The sequence below is a fragment of the Mytilus edulis genome, chromosome 1 (assembly GCF_963676685.1).
Source record: "Mytilus edulis chromosome 1, xbMytEdul2.2, whole genome shotgun sequence".
Lineage (NCBI taxonomy): Eukaryota > Metazoa > Mollusca > Bivalvia > Mytilida > Mytilidae > Mytilus > Mytilus edulis.
In genome coordinates this window covers 83,206,149-83,228,612 of record NC_092344.1, presented here as the reverse complement: position 1 = coordinate 83,228,612, position 22,464 = coordinate 83,206,149, and the positions used below count along the sequence as shown (strand labels likewise).

At 31.6% G+C, this 22,464-nt stretch overlaps 2 protein-coding genes across 13 annotated transcripts in view; one reads left to right on the top strand and one right to left on the bottom strand.

Moving 5' to 3' along the window:
* The window catches only part of LOC139492464 (protein polybromo-1-like), a 53,728-nt gene extending 31,297 nt beyond the window's left edge, over positions 1–22,431 (bottom strand). For 5 of the 12 annotated variants that reach the window (XM_071280678.1, XM_071280659.1, XM_071280696.1 and 2 more), the window contains exons 1-17: positions 22,317–22,431; positions 15,580–15,718; positions 14,967–15,064; positions 14,078–14,225; positions 13,595–13,789; positions 12,750–12,869; positions 12,287–12,454; positions 11,762–11,850; positions 10,885–11,169; positions 9,989–10,058; positions 9,312–9,410; positions 8,779–8,835; positions 2,921–3,085; positions 2,574–2,705; positions 1,678–1,853; positions 1,127–1,247; positions 150–317 (exon numbers count right to left, since the gene is read on the bottom strand). In XM_071280678.1, the coding sequence (XP_071136779.1) occupies positions 150–317; positions 1,127–1,247; positions 1,678–1,853; positions 2,574–2,705; positions 2,921–3,085; positions 8,779–8,835; positions 9,312–9,410; positions 9,989–10,058; positions 10,885–11,169; positions 11,762–11,850; positions 12,287–12,454; positions 12,750–12,869; positions 13,595–13,789; positions 14,078–14,225; positions 14,967–15,064; positions 15,580–15,711 (2,223 nt within the window). In that variant the 5' untranslated portion in view covers positions 15,712–15,718; positions 22,317–22,431. Of the gene's footprint in view, positions 1–149; positions 318–1,126; positions 1,248–1,677; positions 1,854–2,573; positions 2,706–2,920; positions 3,086–7,350; positions 7,405–8,778; positions 8,836–9,311; positions 9,411–9,988; positions 10,059–10,884; positions 11,170–11,761; positions 11,851–12,286; positions 12,455–12,749; positions 12,870–13,594; positions 13,790–14,077; positions 14,226–14,966; positions 15,065–15,579; positions 15,719–22,316 lie in introns of all 12 variants that reach the window. The other 7 variants (XM_071280655.1, XM_071280686.1, XM_071280692.1 and 4 more) reach the window with 2 other exon arrangements.
* Positions 20,035–21,891, top strand: LOC139487232 (uncharacterized). The gene has a single exon (XM_071272155.1). It carries the CDS (start codon positions 20,035–20,037, stop codon positions 21,889–21,891), a length of 1,857 nt encoding a protein of 618 aa, XP_071128256.1.
* Positions 22,432–22,464: the final 33 nt, after the last annotated feature.

Below are 22,464 nucleotides of genomic sequence, written 5' to 3'. Positions count from 1 at the left end.
AATCTGTCTCATTTTGGTGTTGCTGTACATGTATCACTGACAGATACCCACATCACCTTTTTTTAATTATCTTGTGAGTGAATCATGTTTATTATGTTGTTGCTGGGCCGCTCTCACACTGATACCCACAATCCCTTTTTTCATTTTACCTTGTAAATGAGTGAATCCGGTTCATTGTATTTAGAAGCATTATCAAACATCTGTACAAAGTCTGCGACCATATCTTCTACAGATTCATACTGATTTAACAGTAACTTCTGTTGTATCCTCTGCATATCTATTGGCTTCTTTATAATCTCAAAATAATCTGGATATTCCTATAAAAAACAAGAAACAATAACAGTATGTAACCTTCATTTTGTTTTGTTTTTCTATCCAACTCTCCTTACTTTTATATTTATCTTTCTTTCTTCTGAAGGTTAGGAGTATTGTCAACAATCTAACACTTTTCAGATGTAGTTTAACGAATGTTGTTGACAATGGAAACAAACTTTTCAGAATTGCTTTGAAATCATGTGGCGACAAGTACACAAACTTTCCCAGCAGAAATTTAAGAAATAAAGACACATAAATAATGAAGAACGGAGGTGACAACTAATTCACAATTGTGAAAAGTAATTTAAGTAATGATTAAGGCAACTCATGAGGATAATCTAGTCACACACATAAGATATATATATATTCAATATAGCTATATTGTTGTAAAATAAATTTTATTTGTACAGGCTTTATAAACTGGAGGAAAAGCAATAATGAATCTTGCAGAAACTGTGGATTTTAAGTATAAACTGTATTTAACCTATAAGAACAAAGTGTCAAATCTTGTTTAAATAATGCTTTGAAGATATCCCTTGTTTACTCATTCATTACTACACAATTTTTTACATTGTTTTTGACTGCCTGTTCAGATTAAAAAAAAAATTGTATAATATAAGACACTTTTTTGTGCTGGAAGAAACAAATGAAAACAATATTTCTATGATCAGAGAGATAAGAGGTCTTGTGTCTTCCTTTTTTAGTATTTCCTCATGGTAATGTGTTTTTCAGATTTAGCTTCATCAGATATCTATTCATTCTAATTCATATTTCAGTGCCAGGTTAAGGAATGAATGGACTATGTACTTACACTTTTCAATGGTAGTTTAAGGAAAGGTGTAGATAATGTTCTACCATGAACATCTGAAAAGTTGTTGATAGCATCATACAGTCTCTGTAGTTTACTTGGGATATTTTTGGCTTCAACTCTGCTGAAAAATAGAAATTAGAAAAAAGATGTTAGAAATAAAACTATTGCTTGATATTTTCAATTTGATGGAAGCTAATTTATTGTTGTTATGATGTTAACTTATACTTTCTTCTGAAACAAAATACAAGTGAGAATAATCTTTTAATAAACTGTTAATATTGATTGTACACAAGATTAACTTATTTTTTTCTGTAACAACTGCAACATATTTGAAAAAGATCAATCTTAGAAATTATGTATAGCATTCTAAACATTATTAATACAACTTTCATATAAAAAATCATGAAATTTTCTATCAGACATTTCTAGATTTGGATTTCATCATTTCAATATCAAATTTCCATGTACATTGTGTGATGAAAAGCATACTTCAAATCATACAAGTACCCTTAACATTCAATATCAGAGAACTTTTAGAATTGTACACAAACCTTTTACTGAGTGCTTTCCTGGCCTCGTTAGTCTGGCAAATATTTTTCCATTTTAATTTCAAAGCCTTCTGTAATGTGTTAGCATCATTATAAACCAAGGATCCCTCCTCATTGTAACGACGAGCATTGTTAAACATCAATTCAAAATCAGTCAGTAATACATCTGGATTAGCATACTGAAATAAACAGTTCAATTCACAGTAAGAACATCTAATGAAAAAGCATGAGCATGTGGCCAATTTACAGAGAAAAGATTGAATGCAGGATTCAGAAAATAATATGTGGAATATAAATTTGTTCTATTTATTGACCTTTAACCTAAATGATTTTTTTTTCTTCAAAATAGCTTTGTTATCATTTGTTTAATTAAAGATTTATAACAGGTGGCTTCATTTAAAATAGATCTTAAATCATTAACAAATTCCATTTCTATTTTGATACTAGTCAATAAAATTTGTATTGGCATGGCATTCCTTGTAAAGTTTTTTTGCCCATTTATACACAGAACAAAACTTACCAATGGTATTCCTTTTTATCTTAGACATTTTAAAATCATTTTTTCTGAAATAGGCTTTTTGAATAACGAAGATGAGTTACATTTTAGTTTACTAGTAAGATCTTATTTTCTGTTCAATCATGATATAACAATTTGATTGTTACCTCCATGGCATTCTGAATTAGGAACATTATATTTTACCTGGTTAGATTTGATTTTCTGTTCTATCATTGTATAACAATTAGATTGTTACGTATACATGGTATACCACCATGGCAGTGTGAGTTAGAAACAATAAATTTTACCTGGTTAGATTTGATTTTCTGTTCTATCCTTGTATAACAATTAGATTGTTAAGTATACCGCCATGGCAGTGTGAGTTAGGAACATTATATTTTACCTGGTTAGATTTGATTTTCTGCTCTATCATTGACATGTCAATAGGATTAGTAATGACATCATAATAATCGGGATATTCTTTCTTTGATGGAAGCTGCATGAAAATAAATCTCAAAGGACGACTTTCATTGTCCTAATAAAAAAGAAGAAATCATATCTATTATCAACTCTTCATTATCAATACTATGACAAAAAAATTGTAAAAAATATCACTGTAAGCAAATTCTCAAAGTAAGAATCTTAAAGAGTCTAACAGCTTTCAAATAGAAAGAAGATCACATCAATGGATTTATTCAAATGATCATATTCTTTATTAAATTAGTGTTAATAAAATAGAATACGCCTTACATTGTAATCAAAGACACATTTATACAATGTCATTAATCGCTTCCTGAGAACATCAGGATTAGGTTTACGTCCAGGACGTTTCTTCTCAGCCTCTGGAATTCTTCCAGGTTTCTTTATAGGAATACTTTGATGACTGTCCTCCTCAAATAACTCACGAGATACTTTCTGAAAAAGTCAAATAGATTTTTCAAGATTGTAAGATATTACCGGTACTTATTATATAATTACAATACTGTGGATTCATAATTATTCGTTGGATACCAATTTTCGTGGATTTCGTGGGTACCGGGAAACCACGAATTTAAATATTCAACGAATTGCAACTTTTCTAAAGGAATATATGCATACTTTGTCAAAACCACGAAATTAAATATCCACGAATATGCAAGTTTTCCTCAAACCACGAAAATTGGTACCCACGAAAATAAATGAATCCACAGTATGTGGATTATGCAAGAAAATCTGGTTAAAGTTTTCTCATGACAATAATCTGCAAGAACATCATTCATCCTTTAAACATCTCTCATAAATAACCTAGAAAAAACATCAAACCTTTGACCTATAAATATTGGATCAACTGTTACATAACAATGGAGATGCACACAAACAAAAATTTCAAATTAACCAATGGCTAAAAATGGTGTGAATTTGACATGAGAATCAGAAAATTTCAACTATCTTTTAAATTAAACAAAATGTTTCACCAGATAGTGCCTTGGTAACTATATGATTTGATTGTTGATTTCTGATTCATAATCTTATGTTAAAGTGCTTGAACTAATGTTTCAACTACGAGGCAAAGTTGACCATTCATGGTTTTTTTCTGTTCTATTTTTGGCCTGTTTCCCTTCCTGTACACTATTGCTGCACATATAATGTAAATGTGCTAAATGCATATTTCTTAATGTTAATTTGAATTTGATATAAAGCATCTGCTAAATTAAGATTACCCATTATGAAAAATGCTACAAAGGCATGAGATCAAATAGTCACCTCTCTGGGCATGGGAAGATAATCAAAGAGAAAAAGCAATATAATGATTTTTATTGTCATCAGTGTTAATCTGAACTGAACACTATAACTTGAACTTGAAACCATTTAAAACCATTATTATCTTTAACTGTAACTTTTTCACATTATATAACTTTTAAATTTTTTAATTTTCTAAATCATGCAATATTTAGCTAACTTGCATCTATACCAACAACGCAGAAAACTGCATGACTAGTTCCAAACCACACACACAAAGTATGCTTTAAACAACATAGCAGATCTCAAAGGTTATATTATTCAAGATAACAAAGTATATCCTATGTAATACAATGCTTCAAAAGATAATCAAAACTAATGCAAGCATGAAAATAAACTTTCTTTTGTTAGAAGCCCTTCAAATTTAATAGGTAGGTCACAGTAACTAGCTTTTGATGTGTGAATGTTATACAAATGCATCACTTCAGCAAGTAATATGGTTTTAGGTTAATAAGTATCAAAGAACTGAAGTTGAATATAAAACTTAATCTTAGTCAGCAAGTTGTGTATTTAAAGGCATATTAAGGAGGCTCAGGGGTATAAAGATTTCAGCAAAAAATCAAACATTTGTTTTTTCATAACAAATTTTATTTATTACACTATTAGTTAATACTTTTTGATATGGTATAAAAATCAACCAAAAAGTTTGATTCGGTTTGGCCCCAGATGACTTTTAAAATGTTATATCATTGAAAAAGCTCCCAAGTGGGTCTCATTGGGGTCTAAGCGTGACGCGGGATTGCTGATTTTTTGTAAGCATGACAGGTGAAAGTAAAATTATTGTGGGGTGAAAACAGGAAATGAGGTCTTGCGGGACCCGGGAAATGACAAAAAATGAGAATTGCTTACGTACATAGTGTAAGCGGGATACAGGAATCTGACAAAACAGTAAGCGGGATCCGGGATCGGAACCCCAATGAGACCCCTCCCAATTATCTCCCTTTTCTCTCTCGATATTACCTCTATTTCTCCTATTAGTTCAACACAAAAAAAGGACATTAACAAAAATATATGCTTCTTTCTGAGGCAGATTGTGAACTTAAATGATCTGTGACCCCATTTTTTTTAATTTCATTTTTCTATTAAGTATATGATAAAGTTCATTTATAAAACAAGAACGTGTCCCCAGTACACGGTTGCCCCACTCACACTATCATTTTCTATGTTCAGTGGACCGTGAAATTGGGGTCAGAACTCTAATTTGACATTAAAATTAGAAAGATCATATCATAAGAACATATATACTTAGTTTCAGGTTGGTTGGACTTCAACTTCATCAAAAACTACCTCGACCAAAAACTTTAACCTGAAACTGGACAGACGAACGAACGAACAGATGGACGAACGGACGCACAGACCAGAAAACATAATGCCCCTCTACTATCGTAGGTGAGGCATAAATATATAGCGAAATCTGATATTAATTTTTTTTTACCCGTGAGCCACCTTAATATTAGAAAACACTACAATAGTCAATATATAGAAATATGCTGTCATAGTCAGAAAATCAGTTTACTGAGAAAATTTCAGAATGATACATATAATTACAGATGAATGGAAGAATAAATATTAATTGAAAGTGCTGGACAGTAAGCAGGCCATCGACCTTCAAATCAGCCAATACTTCATGATTGAAGAATCTGTTTGTCATCAACAATGAACCAAAGAATCACCATATTTAAGTGATTCAGGTTGGAGGAATCTTCTTGCCATGACCACAATCACATGTTTGCCCTCCAACATCTCAAGAGCAACTCAATCTCCCTCAACATCTTTCACTTCAATAACCTCTATCCACAAAACATTATAATTTGAAGAAAAACAAATACATGATTTTTCTTTTTCTTTTTTAAATGTATTACAAATTTTGAGAAAAAGAGAATACCAGAAGTGACATCTGAACAACCAATTAATGCCATAAATGACTTCAAGCACCATTTACAAAGTCTGGAGTTCTAACATTCTAATTATTGATAATTAATTTACATGTAAAATATCATGCCACAAAATATATTGTTAATATCAAATATGCAAAAACAATGAGTCAAGTAAGATTAATATGGTATTTCAATAAATAGAATTAGCATGCAAAATGTCATTTTTGAATTATTGGGATTTCATAGAGGATTTCATTATGAATATGAATGCTGAAATAAATATCTGGAGCTGGCATGTCAGTTACTGCTGGTAGTCCTTTAGTGTTGATCATTATCATTATGCTTTGTTTCTACTATAACTGTTCTAAAATCAAAATCAGACTTCTTTTAAACTGAGTCTTACTGTGTATTTGTTTATTCCACATTGGCTAGATGTATAAGGGGAGATCTCACAAAAAATGTTTAACCCTTTGTTTTTTTGCACCTGTCCAAAGTCCTCTAACCTTTGTTAAACTTGTGTGTTTTTTTTAATTTTAGTGTGGCCTCCATTTTTCTGTACTAATATACGCTATTGTAAAGGGGACAGTTAAAGCCTGCCTCTGGGAAGAATTTATTCTCGCTGTGATGAATACCCAATGTTTTTTTTTATTTAAGATATAATTTTCCACAATACTGCATTTCAATTTTATTAAAATTAGCTGTTAGTTTTTGATTTAACATTCTCCACCATAGAGGGAGTGTAGAGTATCAAATTGGGACATTTTAATCAAATTGACTACATTTTGAATAATCTTTAATACAGAAACCAAAAAAACAGCTGTCTTATCAACATATCATATAAAAGTTGGAAAATAAAAACTATCTTTAATTTTGTTTCAACTGTCAACAGTCATTCAATGAAATATAAATATAAATAAACGTCAGAATTTTCTTCTCAATTGAATGCCTAAATCATCTTATTACATTAAAAACATTAGGTGTCAACAATACTTTGAGCATGTTATTACATCAATAAGTAAAATAATTGAATATTTACTACAAAGGTTGCTTTCGTGGGTCACATTACATAATTTCTCATACATTAATACACATTGGAAACTATAATTCTAAATAACTCATTCTCAACTGAAACAAACACACCATTAATCAAATTATATGATATTCAAAATATATGCAAAAGAAAAGAAAGTTCTAATCTACTACAACACTCAAAGCAAATAAAAAATACTGTCTCAGACAACTCTTATCTAAATAAATAGGTTCCATATTGAATCAAGTTTGTACCTCACTGCAGCTTTAAAATAGGCTCTACAAAAGCATTGATATGACCAAGCTCAAGAACAAAAGTTCAATGGGGCAGCATACTTATAATCTCACAGATATTTGAAATACAGGTTAAAAATTTTATCAGTTTATAACAGATATATAACTTATCTATGTAATTATATGTAAGCTATTGATTCAATATGAACAAAAATTGGTATCTGGACAAAGTATCTAAAGCAAGACAACATCACCACTCACCGGGATACAGGGCACCTCAAAATCAACGCTATTATCATCTAGTATACTAAAGTCCTATAGTGAACAAGATATATAGGAAGATAAAGTATGTGGTGGAAACTAAAACTAGGCTAAAAAATCAACTTTAAAATAACAAAAGATATATTAGAGAAATAAAATGTCATAATTAAACAAGTTTTTTTAGTCTTAATGCCTTACCTGATTAATGTATATAAATAATTCTGTCTTATTCTTAATTAATAGCCATTGCTGTGAATTTTACAGAACATGTATTTATGAACTACAGCCAAATTTTAGATCAGACAAAAAAGAAATAACAAAGTCAAGGTAACATCTTTGTCCTTAGATAAGCTTATACAAAAATAACTTTAAGATAAATTATTATAAGTCAGATATTGCATGAAGTATGCTCACTAACCTGTCATCAACACATATTACTGACAGTTGTTTCCTCACAATTTGACAGTTATTATGCTAAAATGAATTGTCCCCAGATTTTATTTAAATATTTTATATGAAAGAGACCTGGACCTGCGGTTAATTTTTACAGTCGTTTCTTCTTTGTTAAGTTTTTGAGATAAAAACCAAAAACTGCTGTTCTATAGCCATGTTTGTAAATATATCACATTCATGGATACAATTTTAAAACTAAATACCCTAAGGAACAGTAGGATAAAGTTTTTTAACATTTGGCTCAGCTGTTTCCTAGAAAAAGACTTTTAAAAAGTTTAAGATAATGGATGTCAGAGACGTCAAGTGATGAAAAAGCTCAAATGGCATTTTAGGAACTATTTGAACTAAAAATCATCATAATATTAATTAAATATCTAAAATTAAGAATTAAAGTATATCCAAAACCTAAAAATACTAATATATATTTAAAATATAATAGCAATAATTTTGAGTGCTCATTATGATATCGATATCTTCTTCAAATCTTGTCATTACATTTAAAATATAATTAACATTATTTGTTACTGAGCATTATGATAACTATGGCAATCTGACTACAAAACTAAGTTTCGAATGAATTTTCTACATTATCATCTGGCCATTTTAATAATCTCTTCTCATTTTCATTGGTTTAATTATTACCGATAATGAAATATTGCAATTTCTATTTTTTAGCATTTCATTTTTCTTTCTTCTATTATGTTTAAAGAATTATCAATCAGATATTGTACATGTCTGCACTTTACATAAAGTTTAAATACCCTCAGATTCTTTTACCCCATTTTTCATTGTGTACAACTGCACACAAACAGCACATGCATTAGTTTGCCAAGCAGTGTGTGCTGCAGACACCGTGTGTACATGACATTAGCCTGTGTGGTTGATTTTGGAATACCAATGAACATGTCATGCTATGATTCATGTAGGATTTTTTTCTGAACGTTTGACATTTTATGTATACATTGTTATACTAACCTTTCCATCCAAATCCTTTTTCTTGTCATATAAAACTTTTTGTAATATCACAGCATCCTGTAAAGAAATAAACAATGTTTATCGGTACTCTGAAAATTTCTATCAAAACAAATCAAATAAACAAACTATTTTAATTATCTAATGAAGCATTCACTAATTTTGCTTATATATCTAAGACATGCTCCAGACAACATTATTCGTTAAATAAAAGAGATAAGGACCTGTATGTATACAAGTCATGTTTTAGGCTCAAAATATCCTTCAATCAGGATTTGATTTATAATGGTTTACTTTTACAAATTGTGACTTGTATGGAGAGTTGTCTCATTGGTACTCATGCCACATCTTCTTATATCTATTGAACATCTGAAAGATTCTACTGTTATAGAATTTATAATTCTGATAAACTTTTGAATTCAAGGGGCTAAAAAAGTGAAAACATCATACAGACTCCTTAATAACAAATGATATATAACATTTACTGGTATTTGTAATATTTGTTCTGAAAGTAAGATATATTTTCTGTTACATACCTGGTGGATTTTAGACTCCTCTTTATTATACTGTTTAGCATTTTCAAACACAAGGTTCAAATCTGTGGCTATTTTCTCAATTGTTCTGTACTGCTTATACTGAAATTTTTAATCACATTTTAGTAAATTTTCAAATGATGATAACAATGCTGTAAAACAACCAATACAACTTTTGTTTTTATGAAAATGTGTAGTTCTGTTCAGGTCTGTCCTTTCAAGCATGTGATAAATACAAAATATATATGCTTTTACTATTTCCATAAGTTTTTAATAAATCTTTGTAATAAAAGAAAACTTTGTACATTTATCTATTACTTTTATTTTGATAGAATAGAAACACCACAACACAGAATCTTTCAAAACAAAATTCAGCACCTTATTTTTAAAAATATGGTTGGAAATAATGTTATATAGCAAAAGAATGTGTCTGAGCACATGAATGCTCCAGCTCAAGACTTGCATTTTTCGAAAAATCTAAAATAATAAATGACTCACATGGAAGAGGCATAATTAGTTTCCTCATTATGGGAGTCCATTAAAAAAAACTTTAAAATTCACTAAAGGAATATTGTTTCTTGAGTTTTCCAATGTTTGCCACAAAGTGATGAAATTTGTTTTGCATAAAACATTTAAACCATGTGGTCAATAATGGTCCTTATAACTTAAAACATGCTAACCTTAATCTTCTTTCTGATATTTGCTAATGACATTGGTCTGTCTATTTCGTCATAATAGTCTGGATAAAACCTGAAATACAAAATCAAAAGTGATGAAAACAAAGAGAACAAATAGAAAACTTACATGTCAGCAAGGGCCCTGCTTTGACAATTTTGTTAAAGGTACAGAAAAAACAAAATAAAGTTAATTCAAACAAAGCAATACATTTTCATACTTCGTTGTCATTGGAATTTTATGCAACGTTCATACAAATGAGAGGTTTAACTAGCTATCAAACCTGTTTAATCCACCATTTTCTACATAAAAAAATGCCTGTACTAAGTAAGGAACATGACAGTTGTTATCCATTCATTTGATGTGTTTGAGCTTTTGATTTTGCCATTTGATTCTTGATTTCCATTTTTAATTTCTCGCTGAGTTCAGTATTTTTATGATTTTACTTTTTATGGATTTCATGATACAAAATGAGAAAAAGGGAAATTTAGTGCCTAAGAAAAAACATATGTATGAATAAATAATAAAATATCAAATTAATAAAACCACTATTTTCAAATTCTCAAATCAATGATAGATGTTCTTATAAACCACAAAAATTGATACCTAAAAATAAAATAACATCAGTAAACACAGAAAAATTTATTACATCCTATTCTACCTACTAAATCATGAACACTGTATCAATAAGAACAGAAATTTAGGCATAACACTTGTATTTTGAAATTATCTTAACTTTTAGATTGTTAACATCACATGTACATTTGTATACAATGAAAGTAAAAATAAATTTACTATCTTATTTCATAGATAAAATCTCTACTCTGCATGAAGTTAAAAGAAGTATTATATTTTCTAATTTTATAGTCCAGTATGAACAAGTGTATATTTATCTATTAACCTTCTGCTAGGCAGTTTGACAAATGGTTCATAAATTGTCTGTCCATTAGCATCACGGAAAGCTTTGACAGCATTAAATATTGTCCAGAAAGGGCTCTCATTATCTTCTGATGCCACTGTTTCAGCCCCAGAATCGTCATCATATTCCATCTGACTATTTTCTAGCATGCTATCCTCATCCTCATCAATATCATCGTATTGGACCTGAGGTACGTCATCGTCTGTTGGGTACTGTAAATCAGCACATATATCTGTCATCTTTATTATCATCTTAGTTTCTCTTTTCCTTAAATTAAAAAGATTACATTCTTGATAATACATTAAGAGTTACAAGAGTCATGGATGCACACTAAGTAAAAGGATGAGTTTTCTTGTATTGATTCTACTTGAGAGAAAAATTCAAATACAAAGGCAATGGCAGTGGTTATGTATTTAGTGATACACATGTAATTTTTACATGTTATAAAGAGAAATTTTTATAATAATTTTTGATTCAATTGTAAAATTTTTGTTTCTTATTAAGAAATAAGACTTTTAAATGAAAATGATTTCAGCCGTTTGTGAATACATACAAAACCGGAATGATAAAGGTCACTTTGTTTGTTTTTCGTTCAATCACTTCCAAATATTTGAAAGCAAACAGGAGGGTAAATTTGTCCTAACAATACAAATATGTATCAAAAATAGAAAGTAGGAATCGACCAATTAAAACAAGTTTCTAAAAGGGAAATCCTATTTTTTACAAAATATTGACCCATATACAGATATTTGATTGACATGAAGATTTTTTTTATGTACTACTTTAACATTTCTACTATTCTACTGTATCTGTGAAGCATAGACAACAGTGTGATTTTTTATTTCAAGAATAACCTTACTTCTTTCTATCAGACAATGGAAGCTGTGCTCTTTTTGTTTGTAATTCTATCTTTTTGTTTTGAACAATTTTCTTTATGGTACAAGCATCCTGAAATAAATATAAAAAATACATATCGTAAAGCATATAATTTTACAGTGTTGGGCACAAACATATACATTCATTCTCAAGCTTTGGATATGTTGTTGTTTAAGGCTTTGAATCACAAATACCTAAAATGTAAAACTAAAAACTGTCCAACACATATGTCTATATTAAACATTTATGTATGTAATCCTTGCCCCACACACAGTAGTAAATCAGAAATCTGGGTCAGAGCCCTAATTTGGTTTATACTTTTAAAACAATGAATATCTGTACTAAGTGTCATGTTGATGTTGCCATAACTGCATGGCAAAACTACATGAAACCCAAACTTAAACCATCTAAAGAAATAACAGATGCACAGGAATATAATGCCCTATCCTATGGTGGCATAAAACTGTTGACAACTGTAGCTAATGTCCTAGGATTTATTAAATAGTACCTTATATATGAGTGACTTAGGTTCATTAAAAGTTTTGGCATTCTTCACCATTTGCAACAGATCTCGTTCCACTTCATCTAATGACCTGTAGCGACCATGTTTTATATTCTGTGCAATCATCTTCAGGTCGACTGGTTGTTTAATTATCTGGTAGTACTCTGGGTATTTCTGAAATGAAATGTTAATAATTAGTATAGATTAAAGATAAGATATCTCAAATAGACTAGTAAGTTTTACAAGGGCTTTTCCAGTTAAAATACCTAGGGATATACCATTAACTGAATCTTAATTGTTTTGTTAATATATAGAAATTAGCGTAACCGATGATATACCCCATGGTCACACTTCTTCTAACTTTCTGACTTGTTTAGGTCCCAGCTATGATGGATTGAAACATTGTACTTATAAAGATATTTCTGTATAAAGGATAAATGAAAATATTAAAATTGTAATGTAAACTTACTGATTTAGGAGGCAGCAACTGGAACACAGTACTAATATCCCTATCATTATCCTTGGCCGTCACAACAGATCCAAATAAAGCCTCAAAATCTTCAGGGTCATCCAACTGATCATCTAATATCTGAAATAGAATAAATTTTTATCAATTATTCTAAAATATGGACAAACATTTGATACTATTTAAAATTAAAGAACCTTTACAAACACCCTCACATACCCCACACCCCCACATTGTCACTGGGCAAACAAAATCTCACCATATTCCTAAGTAGAAAAACTCACACAAACTCCTACAAAATCAATTGATAAATATTTCTTCTGCAAATCTACATGCTATGTCTGTTGTGTGGTTTCAAAGGAGTTGCACTGACAACTAAGGCTTTTCTACCTCAGGAATAGATTACCTTAGCTGTATTTGGTAAATCTTTTAGGAATTTTTGGTCCTCAATGCTCTTCACCTTCCTATTTTATTTTGCCTTTTAAACATTTTTTGATTCCAGCGTCACTGATGAGTCTTATGTAGACGAAACGCGCGTCTGGCGTAAATATAAAATTTTAATCCTGGTATCTATGATGAGTTTATTTTTTATTACAAACTATATAGCTATTGCAGTAGTATCTATAAGTCCCAATTCTAAGCTTTATTGAACACAAAAGTGGCCTTTATTTATGGATAACTACACTACATCTCATATATAATAACTATAAATATTGAGGAAAGTTGGGGCAAAATTATATTAAATTTGACCAAATGGTTTCAAGAGTTCTTTTTTTACAGATTAGACAAGGTGAGCCAGATACCATTACAATGATTCAAATACAAGTATGAAATATAGATATGCAGACCTTGGTATCATCACTTTTTTCTTCTTCATCTTCATCATCATCATCACCCTCCATTGTGGAAACTTTTCTCAAGCTTCTACGTCTTCCTGGATCTTGTTTAGAGGATTCTCCTAATGCTTCAGCTATCAGTTCATTTCTTGTGTTGACGTACAAATCCCACAAATCACAAGCATCCTTATATTCTTGGCTGGTTTTCTAAAATAATTTACTATTCATGAAATCATATCTATCATAATAAATACACAATAGGTAACTTGACATCTAGTGTTGTTTAGTTTACCTCCTTGTTGAGTTATTTCAGGACTTGAACTTGTAAGACCTCATGTTTTCTTAGGGCTTGCGTTGACCCAAGAACCCTATAATGATTTAATGGTTTAATGTTTTTGGAAGCATGATTTTGATGTTAGAATACTGACACACACATTAAAACTACCTTGTAGTATGATTTTAAAGTTTGAATACTAACACACATTTAAAAACTACCTTGTAATATGATTTTGCATTAGTAATCATCAGTTCCATATCAGCTGTTAACTGTTCTATTTCTTCATATTCTTCTGTTTTCAGTTTATGACCTATCTGTAGGAGATCTATAGGTGTTGAAACTACTTCATAGTAGTCTGCTGCAGTTCTACAAATTATCAAACAGAAATTTAAAGTAATTTACTCCTTATGTATCAACGCATAAACAAAAGTACATGTATGTCAGATTTTTCTACATGAAAATGATATTTGCAAATCTGGACCCCAAATTACAGGATGGAGTAAAAAAAAAAGATTTTTTGTAGAGTTCAGTTATTGAAAGACCAAAACAATTAAAGTATCACTTTACACTATTAAGGTCTACAACTCAACAACTGTATAAGTTAAAATTGTGAAATTGAACTTGACTTTTATTTAAAAGGTTTAGCCAAAGCAGTTTCAAGTTATTTCAAGGAAATTGTTACTTCCTTTCATCACTTCTTATAGGGATAAAATCAACGGACAAAATTCATGTATATTTTGTGTTTTAAGTACATTTGTATTTTTATTTCAGAATTTCTTTAGTTTTCTCGTTGGTCATGTGTCGAGTAAAGAAAGTATTGACTGAAAATCAAGTCAGTCTGACTAAAGATTGCCCCCACTATGTACTTGCTTTTGGGGATAGTGGTGGCTACCTTACACTACACTGAACAAAAGGAACAAAGGAAAACTGATTTGCTATAATTTAGAAAGTCCAGAAAAAACCTCTTATAACTCCCTTGGCAATGAGAAAAGTTTGATTACAAAGTACCCATAACCTGACATTCAATTATAACTAGATCTATTTGACATTTTTACTAACTGGATCAATATCCCAACAAGATTCTTTGATTAAAACTCTTTGACTCACCTTCTTTTGGGTGCCCTGATAAAAGTTTCACAGAGAAAGCGGCTATCATCTGTTTTATGATTACGTATTGTTTCATACAGCTCTTGACAAATCTCAGTCTACAACGAATGTAAATTTTCATGAAATATTATATATATCATTGTATATTAATATTTAATATGTACATCTAGGATCTATCTTCAGTATCGAAATATATTTATATTCAAACACAGCTATAAACATATATACATTGTACTGTTTTTGTACATGCTCTGGCATCCTCCAGGTTTTTAGGAGTTACAATGTAAGATACATGACTACACACATTCTCCATTTCAAATGTGCAAATGCTTACGCCCAACGGTTTTGTCATAAATTGATTGATTCATAAAATCTATTTCTTCATTCTTGTATAACTTCAATCTGACATCTGGAATTGCCATATTTCAGTTTTTCAATCAGCATCAGATAGAGTGATTTTTAACTTAATCAATCGGTTTTTACTTAAATACAATACAAATACAGAAAAAAATAATGAAGTTTGTTTAAAAAATCAACATAAAAGTTTGGATTAAAAAGATTTTTCAATCAATGACAAAATGCATTTTTCATACTCTTAATAAACGGTACTTACTGGACTGTAATGTGGTGATTTTTTACGTCTCTTAGTTTGACTTGATGGACCAGCTGGGGGACCAGGAGATTCTTCTCTATCTTCACTCTGCTGTTCACCAATGGCCGATATTCTTTTTCTTTTAGCTCCCATATTCTATCTAAAATGTAATTAAAACAATAGAAATTAAAAGAACCTTTGAAGAGCCACCCGAGCCCCGCTCACATGCACAATGCCCTCCACAATGGCAGATTTTGATATATATAGAAATTCTTAATTTGACTAATTATGGACCCTTGGGTTTCGAAATTTCAAAATTAGATTTTTTCAACACAATGAAATAATAATGCATGCACATGAGAGAGAAAAATTGAAAGGGGAGACAATCAAATAATTATATAATGACATTGATCCCTCCCAAAATATTAAAATTGTCAACTGTTTTCTGGTTATACATGTTCATGTTGTATGCATATATGGTTCCCCTATGAATTGCATGCAATGTTCCTTATAAACCAATAGGGCGCTGTAATTACAGTGGAGTCCTTGGTGTAATTAATAATTAATCATCAAATTGAAGAAAAAAAAACAACATTTTATATAATAACCAGTGTTCTCCCCAGGCCGTTTTAGCGTCGCGGTACCGCGACGCTATATTTTCTTCCCGTGACGCTATAATAATTTCCGCGACGCTATAATTATTTCCGCGATGCTATAATTATTTTGATGTTATTTTTCTCGTTTCTATATGACAAAGCCATGTCCTAAATTTTGAACTTTATTCTAATTACCGCTTATGATCATAAAAAATATATTACCTTTAATTGTAATCCCTTCAAGTCGGACAATAGAGGCAATTTAGAGTGATTAAATACAATGTAGGTGTTGATTGCCCTTTGGGTGATAACTGTTTGGATACGAATACCCCACGCTGTCACTTGTGACATGATTGATACCACGTGGTATGCAATCGGAAATTTCGACAAGAATGTAATCAAAAAATCATAAACAAAAAATTCGAAATATATGTTTGCAATATGAAAATTCAGAAAACAAACAATTTTTCTCTTTTTACAAAGAGGTTGAGTCGTATCATTTTATGACTTTCAAAATATTAGTACTTTCTTTCTCTTCCTGTGTAAATCGAGAGTGAAAATTTTGATATTGATCTAAATAAGTTTTGTACTTTCTTTAGAAAGTGATCATAATTGGTTTTAGGTTATGTTGCATCCATTTAATGCATTAAAAACGTCATATTCATTTCCAATCTCTTGTCAAACATTGTTTATTTTCGTATTTTTCATTGCTATCGGCAGCCATTGATTATTTTAGTGTAAACTTCTTATCGGAACCGGACCAGATATGACAAAAATCAGCATTTAAGAATAATAACAGTAGACAGAAACAATGATACCTAAGCATTAACAGACTTCAGTGGCGGATCCAGGGGGGGGTTCCGGGGGTGCGCACCCCCCCTTTATTTTTGCCGATCAATGCATTTGTATCGGGACATATGTTTTGCACCCCTCCTTTGCCCTGGGTGCCCTGGGTTAGCACCCCCCCTTTCGAAAATTCCTGCATCCGCCCCTGGACTTTGTTAGATAACTTTGTTGAAAATAAATACTATTTTGATAAAAAGAAACAACTGGGACTAATTCATTGAGTACCATTAACCAATATATTTCATAACATGATAAAGAACAAGATTTTTTAATTTAAAAGTTATTGCTACATGATACTTTCTCTTCCCTTTTTTTTTTTTTTTTGTAAGAACCAGTGTTTTTTCCTACATATTTAGTGCAATTGTATCTATACAGGATGCACTATAATAAACCATTCATTCATTTAGCTGGGTAGGTACAATGTAGGGTAACTGAAACATAATATATTTTTATTTGGCCCAAGAGGAAAAAAATAATTCTGGAACTATAAAATGAAAATAGAAAACATTAACTGAAAAATCTGTTATCATGCATCATATAGTTAGTTTAATTGTATTCTCAGTTATGAATTCAACAAAATATACACAAAGATTAGGGTGGAATGAAATATTTTATTAAAAAGATGAGGGCCAATAGCATACAAACAATATAATAAATTTGTAATAAACAATAACGTATATAACATAAAGGAAATAGAGCATTGCCACGACGCGACAAATTACATTGAAAAAATTACAATATTTTTTTTTTACGCCAAATGTGATGCTATCCAAAATTTCTGGGGAGAACACTGTAATAACTCCCCAATTTTTATCAGGATTTTTTTGGGGATATATATTACTAAATTTATTTCACTTGAATGGGCCGGTTTAAGAAGTTTGCTTATTTAAGACCAGTCCATCTTTAGACAGGAATGTTGGGATAAACTCATTAATGAAGTGTCCAGTTATTCATCCCATATCATACACTCAGTTCTTTTGTATATGGGTTTGGTGACACTGATATGTGATTAGAATTCAATAATTATTATGGGGACAAAGTCCCCAATAACAGTAGAAAAATCAATAAAAAAAAATCGTTCAATTTTCCTGAAATTTTCATTGTACTAATGAACTCAAAATCGTTCAATTTTTTTGATGTCATGTTTTGAATTCCAGCATCTGCGCATAAATCTACAATGTACTTCCTTTTTCGGGTCTCGTTTGTATGAAATTTTGAGTAAAATATATATTTATCTGTCTAGTATAAAATAGGAAGGAACGCAATACCAATTTCATTTTAAATAATTCCTTGATATGAAAAAACGTTACCTGATGATAGCATTTCTTTGTTTACATTGCATATGACGTCATAACTTAAATAACGTCACAACTAAAATCCCTAACAACAGAACCAAAATCGGAAACGCTACGGTATTTCCGTTTCTGTTTTTTTAACAAATATTTCAGTAACAAAAAAATAATTCATACAGACTTCGTCCCCATATACAGGTAATGCCTGCCTCATATTAAAACGACAATCACCTTCTCACACACATCTTCAAATAGACTGTCCTTATGCAAATTAAAACATAAGCTCCACCGGATCAGTTGAAATAACATACACCTAATCGCTATTCTTTCCATTCTGGATAAATTAAACAACTTTTTCATCCAGTTAAAGCTATCTGGGACCCTGATTAAACAATACACCATGCATGATACTTTTTAATGAGACCTGTTTAAACTACCATAAATACTTCAAACAAAATAATTTTTTTACTTCAATTTTAATTTCGAAAAAGTCATTAGTGGATCATACTCTATCAAAGTTTCTTAATGGTCGCTTTCTAAAGTTTTACCTCCCTCAGCTCACTACTGATGACCTCTATTTTCGGCAGCATGACCAAAACAGGAAGTTGTGTAAATGACTGTTTTTCCTGGATGGACTAAATAACGATCATAGGGTGTATTGGGGGTAACACGAATGACCGAATAACACTGTTATTATCCGAATAACACTTGTAATGACCGAATAACACTTGAAATTCTAATATTATCACATATTGGTGAATTTTGAACATTGATTATTAAATAATAATGTATTATCGATGTATTTTATAACTTAACAATGATTTACAAAAAGCAGATAAGTTCATAAAGATAATTATGAATTTAGTGTGTACATCAAACATGGTGGCCATTGTGATTTCTATGATCGCCATATGCGATGTACATACTAAATTTTAAAAGTTTTTTATGAACTTATCTGCTTTCTGTAAATCATTTATAAGTTATAAAATCTATCGATAATATACTATTAATGAGGGGGAGGACAGGGGTAAGGAAGACAGGGAGAAAGGGGGTAGGAGAAAGGAGAGGAAGGCTGGGAGAAAGGAGAAAAAATAAAATATCTCTCCTTTTAAAAAATGCAAGAAAAAATATCTCAAAAGGAGATGTTTTATTCTAATGGGAGAAAGGAGAACGGGGGTAGGAGAAAGGAGAACAGGGGTGGGAGAAAGGAGAAGGGTACCCCCCTGTCCTCCCCCTCATTAATTAATAATCAATGTTTAAAAGTCACCAATATGTGCTAAAATTGAAATTCCAAGTGTTATTCGGTCATTACAAGTGTTATTCAGATAGTAACAGTGTTATTCGGTCATTCGAGGTACCGTTGTATTGGTAATGCATATAAAAAAATATCTAATAATTGAACTGGAATTTCAATAAAAATTGGGTGCGAAAGTGTAGGGTGGGAACGTGTCGGGTGCTAAAGTGTATCGACTATTGGGTGTGAGCGGACCTGATACATGTAACTGCGGGGGCAGATGGAAAACACTGGCACTGCCTTTTTTGTTATAGTTATTTTTTCTGTTAGTGTTATTCAACTTGGGATAAAGGGAAAAACCTGGTTATGGATAAACAGCTTTCTCACAAATCGAACAGCCAGATGTATGCTGAATAACTTCTTTGGAGAACAATTTGATACCAAAATCGGCTTGCCACAAGGGTCAGTACTATCACCCACCTTGTTTAACATATTCATAGCTGATATAATGGATAACACAAAAGGAGAAAATTGCAAGTTTGCAGATGATGGCACTTTATGGCATAAGGGGAAAGACATAAAGGAAATGAAAGAAAGAACTTCAGAGGATGTCAAAACTATTTTAAAATGGACAGAAAAATGGAGAATTAATGTAAACCTGGAAAAGTGTGAAGTATGCCTATTCTCAAAAGGCAACACAGATGCAGAGCAGAAAACATTAAAAGTCAACTCCTTCTCCTATAGATATAGTCCAACACCGAAGCTACTTGGAGTAACTCTAGACGAGAAGCTTAAATTTGACACCCACATCAATCTGATGCAGAAGAGGGCAAATAATGCAATATATGTAATTAGAGATATTAAGAGCATGGGAGGAATATCAAGATCAAAACTACTCCAAATATACAACAGCATGGTTAGATCTATCATGGAGTATGCATGCCCAGTCTGGCAAATAACATCTGCAGAGAATATGAAGAAATTAGAAGCTGTACAAAGAAAAGGCTTGTCAATATGCCTAGGACTACCAGGAACATCAGGTAGAGAGGCAATGGAAGTTGAAGCCAACATACAACCCATAGACCTCAGAATAGAGGAAATATCAGTACGTGAACTGGCAAAAATACAATCAAAGAACATAGCAGAACCAATTAAACAACAACTAGAACAGTATTTAACAAACAACGCAACCTATGAACAACAGGATTCTCCATTTGGTAAAGCTATAAACCAATCCATAGACATGTTCAAAGCCACGAAAGTTGACATCAAACTTATAGAACCAGAATTCACATACAAAGCTGGTGTAGATGTCATGCTAAGGAGATCACCAAGTTATTGGAGTCGTCTAGGTAGCTCAAAGAACAGAACAGCCGAACAAACTGTTGAAAGTAAACAGGTTGTAAAGGACCTATTAGGAGACAGCACAGACTCAACAGTAGTGGCATTCACTGATGGTTCATGTCAAGGTAACCCGGGACCATGTGGGGCAGGAGCAGTAGTATATTCTGGAAATAGCCAAGGCATAAGTCTAAAGAGGCCAGTAGCTAATAGAGGATCGATACTTCTTGCTGAACTAGTAGCCATACTAATGGTCCTGGAGCACTGTATAACGACTATAAAGGACCAGTTTTCTGAGCTTAAAATACTGTCAGATAGCCAGACTGCTGTAGGCATCTTGACTCTGAACTGGAAATCTTCTAACTACATCGACACAATTACTGATATCAAAGAATGCATGGGAACGCTCTTAAGACACGGCATACTAACAACCCTATCTTGGATCCCAGGCCATGCTAATATAGCCGGGAACGAGATAGCGGACCAGTTGGCAAAAGACGCTGCAAAAGAGGCCTCATCACTAAATGATCAGTATAATGTCATAACCATGTCAGATGTAAGATGTGCAGTCAAGATGTCTACAAAACTCAAATGGCAAAGCAGATGGACAATTAGTGAAACTGGAAGACAGCTTTTCAACCTAATTCCTATCGTTGGTAAGGACGCACAACTAGACAAGCCTAACAACCAAATAGGAAGAATATTGTCAGAAATAAGAACGGGCTACAGCAGACTTAACAAATACAGAAACCAAATCGGTCAATCCCTCACGCCATATTGTGAATGCGGAGAAGAAGAAACATCAGAACACTTCCTGCTATACTGCCCAAGATACCAACAAGAAAGAGAGGACATGCGAAGACAAATGGAACTACTTAACATCGATCCAACAAATATACAGTCAATACTAGCACCACCAAAAAGAGAAACCTACGAAGCAACACCGCAAATTGTAGGGGAATATATTACAAAATCAGGGAGATTCCAAGAACTTGCAATCCCTGATTCCCGATCCTGCGCCTAAACAAGTATACCAAAGTACCGCGAGATATTACCTCGAGCAACGGTGTACCATAAGAGGAGGAAGATAGTACACAGAGAACAGTAGTGTCAATTATTGACCTTAGGATCAGGATCAGGAACAGTATCATGCTGGGCATAATTGAATTCGTGTACATTTAGCTCAAGCATCAGAATTCCACTGTGTCTATTGTAAACATGTACAAGACAAATAAAACTTACAAACTTGTATGACAATAAAAATGCTTTGAAATCAAGGCCTAAACTATAGCCTGTATAGGTTGTTTTTTTGGATTACTGCTTCATTTTCCGTAAAGCACATTTACTAATATATGATGCTTGGATATTTATCATCAATTAGAAACTAGATTTTATCCAAAATTTAGGTTTTCTGCATTGTTTTTGTAATCATTTGTTGTGTTTTCTTACTTTTCTTTGTGACAGACGCCGTCCATCAGCGTCAATGTGATGCTTGCATCGTCTGATTCACTTTTGTGTTTGTTTACAATGTGCGGTGATGAGGGAAATTTAATCAAAATAAATGTTTTTTCTACTGAAAATTTATAAAACTACTTGT